Here is a 13,673-nt window from a genome sequence, read left to right as displayed (position 1 = left end):
GTGAATGATGATAATATGCTTGGAAAAGAGTGTACATTGACTTTTTTTTTTTTTTTTTTAACTTTCTCAAAAAAAAAAAAAAGAGTGTACGTTGACTTTAGCAAGTGAAAATCTGCCCCTTTTCACTTACAGATTACACGAATTGCATTTGTGCTGAGTTGTACCTTTTTCTACTTTTATGATCTCATATGCCATTGGTAACAAAGTTTGTTTTTTTATATCAAAAGAAAAAAAGCTTCTTGTTACTGGAAAAGTTCATGTTGTGGCTGGAATAAGGGCCTACAATTTGATCTATTTTTGTAGACAACCATATATCTTAATTTATGTCAGAAAAGAGTCGGAGGGTAAGTGCCAATGATCAAACCTATTCAATCTAGATACAACAACATACCCAGTGTAATCCCACAAGTTTTTTTTTTTTTTTTTAACCTAATACTAACTAATAGGCTTTCAGAAGGGGAAGATGAGGATTAGAAGTTGTTATATCCTTAGATGCTTGGTTTCTGTAATAGGTGTTCCTGAAACATTTGATGGATAAGTTACTTGCATTAGTAACCCAAATTCATCATTTGTAACCCAAATTTATCATTTGTAACAATGTCAATTGCTTGGGCTGAACGCGATTTCTTTAAACAGTTACTGTGCAGACAATCCTGGCTTATTCAAGAATGCAGACGTAGCATATATTCTAGCATATGCAGTTATAATGCTGAATACGGATGCTCACAACCCAATGGTCTGGCCAAAAATGTCAAAGGATGATTTTATACGTATGAATGCCACTGATGAAGCAGAAGATTGTGCCCCAAAGGAACTGCTGGAGGAGATCTATGATTCAATTGTTAAAGAGGAGATAAAGATGAAAGATGATTCGGTTGGCATCACAAAAAGTAGTAAGCAGAAGCCTGAAGCAGAGGAGAGAGGACGCCTTGTCAATATTCTCAATCTTGCACTGCCTAGAAGGAGATCCTCAACTGACCCAAAATCCGAGAGTGAGGCTATCATCAAGCAGACACAGGCTATTTTCCGAAATCAAGTAGGAAAAAGAGGAGTCTTTTATAATTCACACAATATCAAACTTGTACGTCCAATGATTGAAGCTCTAGGGTGGCCACTGCTTGCCACTTTAGCTGTTCTTATGGAGGAAGGAGATAACAAAGCACGGGTTAGTGTTTGCATGGAAGGATTTAAAGCTGGAATACACATCACCCATGTTCTAGGGATGGACACCATGCGATATGCATTCTTGACAACTCTTCTTAGGTAATCTCTTGGGCATATCTGTTAATTTTACTCGTTCAGTGTAACGGTTTGGATAGTTGAAGCAGCTTGGACTAAGTATCTAATTCCTGAAATGTTAGCTCTTTTTCTTTTAGCTTTTGGGACGGGTTGGCTGGAGCTAAGTTGCTCAGACTCTCCAAAAATGTTGCCGCACCCGTGTCGGATCCTTCAAAAGTACACAATTTTTGGAGTATCCGACAGTCACCCGTCGACATTTTTGAAGAGTCCGAGCAACTTAGGGCTGGAGTGTGTTTGGTGATGGATGAGGAAAAATTTGTGGTTTCCTGATTAGAAATTGAAACATTTTTTGCAATTTCTTTGCAGACTTAATCTTTTACATGTACCAAGGGATATGAAAAGTAAAAATGTGGAAGCACTACGGACTCTACTGGCTATATGTGATTCAGATGCTGAAGCTTTGCAAGATACATGGATTGCGGTGCTTGAGTGCATTTCCCGACTTGAGTTTATAGTAACTAATCCTTCAATGGCTGCAACAGTTATGCAAGGATCTAATCAAATTTCCAAAGATGCTCTGCTTCAATCTCTTAGAGAGTTGACTGGAAAACCTACTGAGCAAGTGTTCGTGAATAGTGTTAAACTGACCAGTGAATCAGTGGTTGAATTTTTCAGTGGTTTGTGTAAAGTCTCAGCTGAGGAATTAAGACAATATCCTGCGCGGGTTTTCAGCTTGCAAAAACTTGTTGAGATCAGCTATTACAACATGGCTCGCATAAGAATGGTAATTGCTCCACCCATTCAAGTGATATTAGTGTTCGGTAAATTTTTGACATTGACCTGATAGGTGATTTGGCTGTATTATTTAGTTATCCATCTCTTTACCTCTTGTTGCCTAGTGTGCGCAATACTTATCACAAATAATGCTAGTGCAGTTCTAATTGTGGCTCAAGGGATAATCATGCTAACTGCAAACTTAATGTATTACAAATATTTAATTTATTGTGTCATGTGGAATTATTTTTTCGTTGTACTTAATTTACTAAGAGGTAAAACTAACATAGTAAACAATTTTATAAACTCATCAATGCGGAGTTCATATCTATTCTTTACTTGCCTTTTACTCTTTAGTTTTAGAAGGTTTAAATTCAGTGTCTCGAGACATTCTTTTTCATGTCTAGAGTTCTTTTCTATTTTTAGTGTAGATCTACTCCTGTGGCTTCTGGAGATTTTATTTCAAAATGATTATATTTGAATTGTATGTTGTTTGCATGTGTCTTTGGGGGTTTTATCCTGCAGGTGTGCAATACATTTATGTTAGTGCCAGAGTGGAGCTCACTCGAATGTAGGCCATCATTAAACTTCAATCCTTATTTCTTGTTTGTTTTAATTTATTGTGATACATCTTTTTCTGATGAAGTAGTATTATAAATGGCATCAAGAAGATGCAAGTTGCAGAATAGTTACAAATGAGTGAGATTGTTATCTCTGTTACAATGAGACCCATGCTAAGGATAAAGAGCTGATAGAAGTCCAAAAAATTCAAATGAGAATTTACAGGGGATAGTCTATTCCAGCTACACAAATCTAAAAGACATCTAGCCTTAATGGAGTGGTTTGGAGTTGATATTCCATCAAAACATTTTCTATTCCTCTTATTCCAAACACACCAAAAAATAGAAGCAGGGATCATTCCCAGACTTGTCTGACGGATTATCAACTTACCAAGAAATCCAACTAGTGTAGGCATCCTTGATACTGTCAGGCATGACCCATCTGAAGCCAATAATTGTAATAAGCTACTTTAGATGGAAGCAGTTGTTTTGATTAAAGGAACAAGGAAATAATGTTTAATAAGCATGAAGTTATCTGAAATAAAAGCTTATTGAATCATGGATGAGATGTTATGCTCTTTCCACTTATAGTTGTTTTCATTTGGATTATATTGATACCACTGATATATTATCAATTTTGGAGCAAATCTTTTGAGAAAGATTTTAGTAGAACAATTTGTTCTGATGTATTGTGACAAATTTGTCTATTTCTCTTATGCTTTCGTTTCTCAATATTATTGCTTGGTTTGGTCACATAAAGGAATGTTATCTTCTAAGTGGGTGTGTTTCCACCTCCAATAGCTTATCAGATGACTAGTATTACTAATTAATTTCTTCTGTGTATTGTGGCAAATTTTTCTATGGATTTCTCTGATGCTTCCCTTTCTCAATATTATTAATTTGTTTGATCACATAAAGAACCTTAGCACCTAAGTGGGTGCATTTCCACCTCCAATAGCCAATTTGACTAGAAGTACCAATTCATTGAAGTTCATTTAGCTATGGAGCTGCATCTCTTGTGGCACCATAGGAATCAGCTTAGCTTTGATAACTAGGTCGAGGTGCTGCATAGTTTTGTTAGTGCAAGTGAATTAATTGATTGTAACTGCCTTGCATTTCCCTAAGATATTTTCTGAAATGACCTTCCAGGTTTGGGCGAGAATATGGTCTGTTCTGGCTACTCATTTTATTTTTGCTGGGAGTCATCCTGAAGAGAAAGTTGCTATGTATGCCATAGATTCTCTTCGTCAACTTGGTATGAAGTATTTGGAGCGTGCTGAACTTGCCAATTTTACCTTCCAGAATGATATCTTAAAACCGTTTGTCGTTCTTATGCGAAGCAGTCGAAGTGAAACCATAAGGAGGCTTATTGTCGATTGCATTGTGCAAGTACGTATGCGTCATATCTTTTTCTTGAGTTTCTTTTTCTTTTTTTGGGAAATACTCTGATTCCTGCATGGTAGCAGATGATAAAATCGAAGGTGGGAAGTATTAAGTCTGGTTGGCGAAGTGTGTTCATGATATTCACAGCTGCAGCAGATGATGAACTAGAGACGATTGTTGAAAGTGCGTTTGAGAACGTTGAGCAGGGTGGGGATCTATTTTAAAATTGCTTCTGTATGTTTCTATTCAGATTCCATTGCGGAAGGCTTAGTTATAGTATTACTGTTAAAATGATCTTGTAGTTATATTGGAGCACTTTGATCAAGTAGTTGGAGATTGCTTCTTGGACTGTGTCAATTGCTTGATTAGATTTGCCAACAACAAGACCTCTCACAGAATCAGTTTGAAGGCAATTGCACTACTTCGTATATGCGAGGATCGTCTTGCAGAGGTTTGTTGCCTGAGCTCTCACTTAGTTGAGAGGCTTCTCCTCCTTGTCAAGTCCAGTTTCATTCATTATTTTATCTTCAAGGTGTCCTTCTGATATGCCATGTATCGTCAATGACAGTTTCTTTTCCCAGCGCTGTAGAAAGCAAAAAGCACAAAAAAGCTCTCAGGTTCATTAGGGCTTTAAGCGCAAAATAAAGCGTGGGCTTAATGAAGAAAGGCACAAAGGGAGAAAATTACAAATCTATGTCTCGTCTAAGGCTAATAATTATAAGCATGAAAGACAACTACATGAACAAAGAAATCGAAAAAATTACAATAATGTGAAATATCAATTTTTTAGTGTCGCCTCGGCTCATTGGCTAGGGAAAGTATGCTTTAGAACCTTCATGACGACACTAAAGTGCACATTAAGCTACGCGAAGCGCTCAGCACGTTGACAACACTGGATTTTCCATTTAATGGGACCCAAGCAATTGTGAAAATTAACCTTAAATTTTAAAATGCTGTAAGAATCACTACGACACTGGGTATGTTTTAAGAATCGCTATGATGGAGGCGATATGTAAATATCTTCTCTTACGTTCGATAATCATCTTCATGCAGGCGATCTGGCACTCAGTTGCATTTTTAAGGCTCTGTTATTCCCTAAACAAATGCTTAAGTTTCTGCTGATCTTATTTAGTGTGAAAATGGGTTTCAGGGCCTTATACCTGGTGGTGCTTTGAAGCCAGTTGACACTGCTGAAGATGCGACTTGTGACGTTACGGAGCATTTTTGGTTCCCAATGCTGGCTGGTCTGTCTGATCTGACCTCTGATCCTAGACCAGAGGTTAGAAACTGTGCACTTGAGGTCCTATTTGATTTGCTGAACGAGAGAGGTGGCAAATTTTCTTCCACGTTTTGGGAGAACATCTTTCACCGCGTGCTATTTCCCATTTTTGATCATGTCAGACATGCTGGAAAAGAGAATCTGAGCTCTAATGATGAATGGCCACGTGACAGTAGCATTCATTCACTCCAATTGTTGTGCAACCTGTTCAACACTTTTTACAAGGTATGAGAAGTGGTTGATAAGGAATGTGTTAATTAGGTGCTAGTTTTGAGGGCTAGATTTTCCTGATTTGATCCATATAAAGTGTTTTAGTTCAAATAATTAAAAAAAAACAAGTGTTCAAGCTCCTGAATCTGCTGTATTTTCCTGTTCATACCCAATAGTGGAATTTCCTTGTCTCGAGCCGGGGGTCTATCGGAAACAACCTTTCTACTTCTTTAGAGGTAGAGGTATGAACTGCGTATATCTTACCCTTCCCAGACCTCACTATGTGGGAATACACTGGGTTTGTTGTTGTTGTTGTATACCCAATAGTGGAATTTGACGAATCTCATGTTCAAAGCACAGCGCTACATGTATTATACAAATCCTCTGCAATGCAGTTGATTCCCAATAGTGAAATTTGTTTAGGAGTCTCATCTTGAAGGTGTACCACTATGTGTGTTGTGTATGCTCTGTAATTATTACAATCTGCAGTCTTATTATGATTTGTAAGATTGAAATTTGTAACTAACAATTTCATTTACTAGAAGCCTACCCTAGCAGATTATGTTTTATATTTGGCACCAGATTGGTTTTTGGTTCTTCCACAATAAAAATTTTGATATAAAATTGTCATGCCCTTTTTCTTTTTTGAGGAAGAATTGTGGAATTGATCATGTGATTTTCTTTAAGAAAAGTAATGCTATCTCTATTTCTGAGATTTTAAAATTTCTAATTCCTGAGCATTTTTGCTGTAGAATGTGTGTTTCATGCTGTCCCCACTGCTGGGTTTGCTTTTAGATTGTGCACAAAAAGCTGATCAGTCTGTAGTTGAAATCTCTCTTGGTGCATTGGTGCATCTTATTGAAGTTGGTGGACACCAATTTAGTTACAATGACTGGGATACCTTGCTGGAAAGCATAAGGTGCAATTCTAATTTTATTAAGCCGTTTGTTCTTTCGTTCTTTCTGGTTGACAGTTTGTTCTCATGATATAGTCGATCTATTGTATGTCTCAGAAATGCTTCATATGCAACGCAACCCCTTGAGCTTCTCAATGATTTGGGTTTTGAGAACTTAAAGCATCAAGCTTCACTGGTAAGAAATTAGATCATTTGCTGACAACAAATCCCGAATTTTCTCTAATATTGATTTGTGTTGGATATAATCAGCATAGTGTTGCTGAAAATGGAAATGGTGGCGGCCGTTCATCAGACGTGCTGGACGATACTCATGGGTCGGAGCGCCTTGCTGATTTGGAGGAAATTGGAGGTTGCCACTGAGGAAATTCAGCCATTTAATTCATTTCTATTGAGTTTTTCTTGCAAATAATTAAAGAGAAACGTCTTTATAGGTATTCCCTCACCATCTGGAAGATCTGAGAGACCTTCTGGTCCGGAAGGCCTTGACCGCAGTCAAACAATTGGTCAGAAAATTATGGGAAATATGATGGACAACCGTTTCATCAGAAGTTTCACCTCTAAACCAAAGATTCAGGCTTCTGATATTTTACCAAATTCCCCGTCAAAGGTATTGCTGCATTTTTGGTTGATATGCTGTTCTCACTAATGTGGGTAAGTTGAAAATAATCCAGAAAATATGTATTTGTCAAAACTTAGTGAATGATGGAGCCTACAACTTAGTAGAATTATCAAATGAAAAATCTTTTCCTTATAAATTAAAGAACGTATTAGTTACATAGTTCATTTTCTGGTTGGTTGCTGTTAATGCGAAGCTCGCATGTGATACTAAAATGACAGGTTATCTGATGGTTAATAATGCGATTTTGTGTAATTTGGCAAATAAGCCATCATCAACTCACTAGTATACTCTTGTAATACAGAAGGACTGGTGTCCATTTACTGCGTTAATCAAATTTCTCTTTCTAGTCAAACCACAATATTCATTTGAAACAAAGAATTCTTAACAGTGCATGTTATATTGATATCCTTTCTTATCCAAAAAGAGGATGATGCTAATGTTTCAAAAGTTATCCATCAAAAGGTGATTTCTTTTTCTTTTCTCATATTTTTTTGGGAGAATTCTTTTTTTTTTTTGGATAACTGTGGTGTCCGGGCCAGCTTGCGCGCACCTCGGCCAATTCCACGGGATACCTGCCACCTCCCACCAACAACAGGTACCAGGTAACTCTGTCCACCAAAGCTAGAACAGATGGAAAGAAATCACCTAGTGTTTGTCTCTGTTAGGAATTGAACCTGAGACCTCATGATACTCAATCCTACTTCATTGAACCACTAGGCCACACCCTTGGGTTCCTTCCGATAATGGATTTCTTGTTGCTATACTTTCTTGTATCATCGATGTTTCAAGAAAGTAATGTGTGAATATCTTTGTTGCATTTGTTATTGAGATGCAACATTGACTAGTTGCTTACCTATATTAGTACTTTGAGAAATATAAGAGAATATTATTGAATTGTTGTGTCTAAATTATTACATTGAGACCCTATTTAGACATTGCATTAGACTCCTTTTCAAACTGGGACACTGACATTACAATCCTTTTCCAAGGAGGATTCTGTATAATATTCCTATTCTTACACATTCTAACACTCCCCCTCAATCTGATGTGTACAAATCATATGTACCGAACTTGTTACAAATGTAATTAATACGAGGACCAATGAGGGACTTGGTGAAAATATCTACAAGCTGATCACTCGATTTCATAAAATTTGTAACTATATCTCTGGAAAGTATCTTCTCTCTAACAAAGTGACAATCAATATCAATGTGCTTAGTCCTCGCATGAAATACCAAATTTGATGCAATATGTAGAGCTGCTTAGTTATCACGCGCAAGTTCCATTTCACTGTTTTCTCCATGAAGGCAGAAGATGGTTTGATGACAACTTTATGCAACTGGGGAGATAGTCAGGGCATTAAGGTTGTGTTGATCCATGCAGCTCAAGCGATTCGGTGATGATTAATCTGGTGGGGCTCCCTTATGGTGTATTGATCATTTCAGAAAGGTTGGGAATCTTTGTGGGGGCTTTGTGAATGTGATTTGTAGCTTGCACGAGATGACTAGGGTGAGAATTTTAGTGAGAAAAGGGGGGGAAAGATATTGATTTCGATTAAGGTGGATGATGGAGAAGTGGAGTATAGAGTTTGGCTTTCTATGGAGTTTCATCCCATGAAACTGAAAGTAGATAAGAGGGAGGAATTTGAAGTTTATTGTAGGAGAGGAAGTGGTTTCCGAGGAGACAAGAATGGGAAAAGATAGTGAAAGAGATGAGGTCGGAAGCAATGGGAAAGCTATCGGATGTAGGGAAGAAGAAAGGGTGAGAAGGAAATTTTGAAAATTGGAAAGGGAGGCAAAGCCCTAATTTGGGAAAAAGACCTCCCTATCCCTGGGTAAGTGACAATGTGGAGAGAGAGGTTAAATCGCTTTAATCTTTTATAAAAGAACCGATCGACTTTTTCCCTTAGAAACAATGAGGGTTTCGCATTCCCATTACCTGTAGTCGGAGATTGATTGTCGGTGGTCGGAAAACTTAGATCGAGGCTCGAATCTGAGGCACGAGCCATATGATGCAAATGGTTGCCCTAATTCCGGCATGAGGGGTAGAAAGAGCGTGTTTCCAGGCCAGAGAAACCTCCTTCTGGCCGGAATCACTGTTCCAACGACTCTAAACACAAAACTCTGGGATTGGGTTGTTACCATTTGGGTCGGAATAATGTTTTTGGGTCACCAGTGACGTCAGGCGATGCTTCTCTGACTAGTTTGAGGACCGGAGGTGATCTGATGGACTCGTCGGCTCCGGAAAATTACTTTGCAGTCGCCAGAAATGTTGTTTTGGTGCTTAGTCACCCAAATTTCAGCGGGACTGGTTTTGAAGGTGTTGGGGAGCTACATTTATCCTAAATCTGATTTAAATTTTGGCAAAGAGGTTGTTTTACATTCTCTTCAGCTGCCTTAAAGGTGATTGTAGTGTTGCTCAGGGAGTCAATACACTTCCTTTAGTGTGTGTTGAGGTTGGAAAAGGCATGTCTAGGAGATCATATCAAATTTGGGGAATTTTTGGGAGTGATTTTTGAAGCAAAGGAGGATAGGGTGCTAGGTTTGCTTCGTGAGATTGAAATAGAAGCCAGCTGGGTTAGAAGAGAGGAGAAAAAAGGTCCTATAGATGGGAGGCAAAAGTGTTCGAGCAAGGATAATGACGGAGAAAGAAAACTGATAGTATATAAAAAGAGAAATAGAAGTAAGGAAAGGTCAAGGGTCTCTAGGGAGGAGAGCGGTGGGGAAGAAGTTAACTTTGTTATCCATGGATGTTAAAATTATTTCATGGAATGTGAGGGGCTTGAACGACCCTAATAAGACTATAAAAGGGCCATTATCAAAGTAGGGTCTAGAGAGTGAGTGCAGATGTTATATGTGTCCAAGATACAAAAATGGAGACTTTGACGAAAAGGTGTTGGGGGAGCTGTTGTTATCTTAAATTTGATTTAAATTTAGGCAAAGAGGTTGTTTTATATTTGCTTCAATTGCCTATTGGCTCTAGAGGTGATTGTAGTGATGCTCAGGGAGTCAATACACTAACTTTAGCGTGTGTTGAGTTAGGAAAAAACATGTCTAGATGGGTGGATGGGAATCATATTAAATTTGGGGAATTTTTGGGAGTGACTTTTGAAGCAAAGGAGGATAGGGTGGTAGGTTTGCTTCGTGAGATTGAAATAGAAGCCAGATGGGTTAGAAGAGAGGGGAAAAAAGGTCCTACGGAGGGGAGGCAAAGTTGTTCGAGCAAGGATAATGGGGCCTTTCCTCGGACACCGCGCATAACGGTAGCTTTAGTGCACCGAGCTGCTTTTTTTTTTGAAGGTAAGGAGGATAGGGTGCTAAGTTTGCTTCGTGACATTGAAAAAGAAGTAAAATTGTTTAGAGGTGAGGTGAAAGAAGGTCGCAGGGAGGGGAGGCAAGGGTGTTCGAGCAAGGATAATGAGGGAGAGAGAACTGATAGTATATAAAAGGAGAAATAGAAGTAAGGAAACGTCAGGGGTTCTCCAGGAAGGGGAGGGGTGGGGAAGAAATTAATTTTGTTATCCATGGATGTTAAAATTATTTCATGGAATGTAAGGGGCTTGAACGACCCTAATAAGAGGGCCATTATCAAAGTATGGTTTAGGGAGTGGGGGGCAGATGTTATATGTATTCAAGAGACAAAAGTGGAGACTTTGATAGATAGTTTCATTAGAAGTGGGGTGCCGAAGATCGGTGAAGTATGATTATATCCCAGCTCGGGGAAGTGCAAGTGGATTATATTTTCTTTGGGATGGTAGAAAAGTGGAGTGTACGGAGTTTAATAAGGGGGTTTATGTTAGGGGCTCAATTTAAAAACCTTGGCAACAAAATAGAGTGGGGTTTTGGGTTTATCTATGGTTCGGTGGGGAGGGGTCAACGGAGATTTTTTGAAATAATTAGGAGATGGTTTGTGGAGGTGGGATATCCCTTGGGTGCTAGGTGAGGATTTCAAGGGTGGTCTTTGGGGCAATAAAGGAGTTCTCGGAGTTTATTGATAACCTTTTTCTTGTTGATCTTCCTTTGATATGTGCATCTTATACTTGGTCCAGGTCAGATGACTCTTCTTCCTGATCTAGATTTGATAGATTCTTTGTGTGCACTTTTTGGGAGGAGTTGGCTTCCTATGTGATTCAAAACCTTCTTCCAAAATTGGTTTCGGATCACTCCTATAAGGACGAGGTCTCTTTTCAAATTTATGAGGATAAAGTGGTCGGATGATGGAGTAGTTATACGGTGGATGGGAGGCCTTTTTTTAGGCTTGCCAAAAAACTGACGCTCCTTAAGAAAGACTCAAGAGAGTGGAATAAAAACGTGTTTGGTAGGGTAGAAGTTAAGATGGGGGAGATTATGATTGAAGTTGGGGAGTTAGAGAGGATTGAAGTGGGAAAGGAGTTATAATTGAGGGAGCTAGAAGAGTGAGGTTGGAAAGGGTGTTAGAGGAGTTGGCTTTAGCTCAAGAGATTAGTTAGAGACAAAAATTGAGGGCATTGTGGTTGGAAGAAGGGGATTCTAATACAAAAATTTTTTATCGAGTAGCGGTCGCTAATTGGAGAAGGAATTTTATAGAATCGGTGAAGGTTAATAGGGTGGTGTATGCGGGGGAGAAGGAAGTAGACGGGGTAATTGTAGATTATTAAAAACGATAGTTTGACGGAGAAACGGACCGGAGGCCTAAGTTGGGGGATGGGCGTTTAGTCATGTTGGCGAGGAGAAAAGTAAGTGGTTAGAGAGGGCATTCAAGGAGGAAGAGGTGAAAGGGCGGGAGAGGGATGTGTGGGTGACAAAGCTCTAGGGCTTGATGGTTTCTATTTGGCTTTCTTCCCGCATATTTGGAATACGGTCAAAGTTGATGTGATGGATCCTATTGTTGAGTTTTAGGAGGGGTGAATTCAAAAAGAGGCTGGATGCTTCGTTTGTTGTCATTATCCCTAAACAGGAAGAAACTTCGTGCATGAAAGAATTTAGACCTATTAGTTTAGTGGGAAACATTTCTAAGTTCATCTCTATGGTGCTTTCCTCAAGACTTAAGATGGATGTGATCGTATCTACTTCGCCAAATGCTCTTTTGGAAGGTAGACAAATTTTAGATGCAGCTTTGGTGCCAAATGAAGTGGTAGATTCGAGGAGAAAGCAAGAAGTGTCAGGTGTGTAGTGCAAGCTTGATCTTGAGAAGGCTTACGATCATGTGAGCTGGAGTTTCCCAGATTTCATCATGGCTCAGATGGGATTTGGGAAAAAGTGGAGAAAATGGATCACATTCTGCATTTCTACCGTGAGATATTCAGTCTTAGTAAATGGCAATCCATGTGGGAGGTTTTGGGGAGTTCTAGGGGCTTGACACAATGGGATCCTTTATCTCCGAGCTTGTTCATTCTTGTTATGGAAGTTTTGAGCAGGATGTGGACAAAATTGTCGTGTAAGGTTTTCTAAAAGGATTTAGTGCAACGATTAGGGGTGTTGGGACAGTCTCACTTTCCCATTTATTGTTTTGCAAATCATACTTTGTTTTGTGTGATGTTGATATGAACCAACTGGATTATTTAGGCAAAGTGCTTAATTGGTTTCAGGTGGTGTCAAGCCTTAAAATTAACCTAAGTGTGAGATTTTCCAGTCGGGGAGGTGGATGACATTAGGATTGCCGCTTATATTTTGAACTGTAAGGTGGGAGCACTTTCAACTACTTATCTTGGACTATTACTAGGGGGCTTCAAACAAGGGTGTTTTGGTGTGGAACCTGGTCCCTTAGAGTGGTTGAGAAGAGATTAGTGGGATGGCAAAAAAGATACTTGTCCAAAGGAGGTAAAAAGGTGCTTATTAAGAGCACTTTATCGAGTATACCTACTTATTTCATGTCATTGTTTCAAGCTCCAACTTTAGTTACAGAAAATTGGAAAGGTTGCCGAGGAACTTTCTTTGGGATGGGGCGGATGGAGCAAAGAAATTTCATTTGGTGCATTGGAAGACTGTCACTTCTCCTAAAAAATGGAGAAATCTAGGAATTAAAGATTTGGTGGTCTTTAGCAAAGCTTTGTTGGACAAATGACCTCGGCGTTATAGGATAAAGGTATAACTTTGTGGAGAGAGGTGATAGTTGATAAATATGGGGTAATGGAAGAGTGATGGAGAATTAAATATGGGGTAATGGAAGAGGGATGGAGAATTAGAGATGTCACTATGCCTTTTGGCTATGGTTTGCGGAGGAATATAATGAAAGAATGAGAGATTTTAATAGAAATATCTCATTCAAGGTTGGAATGGGAGTAGAGTTAATTTTTGGGGGCATAGGTAGTGTCGGGATAGCTTCCTGAAAGATGATTTCCCAACTTTGTATAGAATGTCATGCCAAACGGACCTTCTGGTTCAACAAATTAGGGAGATACATGGCGGAGAGGCATTTTGGGATTTGGGATTTAGAAGATATTTCTATGATTGGGAGGTGACTGAGCTCTAAAGGTTGATGGCCATCCTTCACATGCAAGTCAATTTGGTGGATGATTTGATGCTTTGTGGTGGGGTTTGAGGAACAATGGGGTTTTCTCTGCTAAATCTTTCTATGAAAAACTCCTAATTAGGAGGAGGTTGTGTTTCCATGTGATGTAATTTGGTTTGCGTTGATGCAGAGAAAGGTGTGTTTTTATCTTAGCTAGCATCTAGAGGGGTGATCTTGACGGCGAAAAACCTTAATAAGCATAAG

The 13,673-nt window shown here is 39.0% G+C and overlaps 1 protein-coding gene across 1 annotated transcript in view; it reads left to right on the top strand.

Annotated features, from left to right (window-relative positions):
* LOC107852876 (brefeldin A-inhibited guanine nucleotide-exchange protein 5) overlaps positions 1-13,673 on the top strand; it is a 95,001-nt gene that overhangs the window by 40,533 nt on the left and 40,795 nt on the right. The window contains exons 20-29 of the mRNA XM_016697922.2: positions 637-1,263; positions 1,606-2,023; positions 3,723-3,962; positions 4,040-4,163; positions 4,259-4,407; positions 5,107-5,460; positions 6,198-6,364; positions 6,458-6,536; positions 6,611-6,710; positions 6,793-6,968. Coding sequence (XP_016553408.2) covers positions 637-1,263; positions 1,606-2,023; positions 3,723-3,962; positions 4,040-4,163; positions 4,259-4,407; positions 5,107-5,460; positions 6,198-6,364; positions 6,458-6,536; positions 6,611-6,710; positions 6,793-6,968 — 2,434 coding nt within the window. The remainder of the gene's footprint in view (positions 1-636; positions 1,264-1,605; positions 2,024-3,722; positions 3,963-4,039; positions 4,164-4,258; positions 4,408-5,106; positions 5,461-6,197; positions 6,365-6,457; positions 6,537-6,610; positions 6,711-6,792; positions 6,969-13,673) is intronic.

This window comes from Capsicum annuum, chromosome 3, assembly GCF_002878395.1.
Source record: "Capsicum annuum cultivar UCD-10X-F1 chromosome 3, UCD10Xv1.1, whole genome shotgun sequence".
Taxonomy (NCBI): Eukaryota; Viridiplantae; Streptophyta; class Magnoliopsida; order Solanales; family Solanaceae; genus Capsicum; species Capsicum annuum.
Note: the sequence above shows the minus strand (reverse complement) of the source record. Positions and strands in the feature narration are given on the sequence as shown.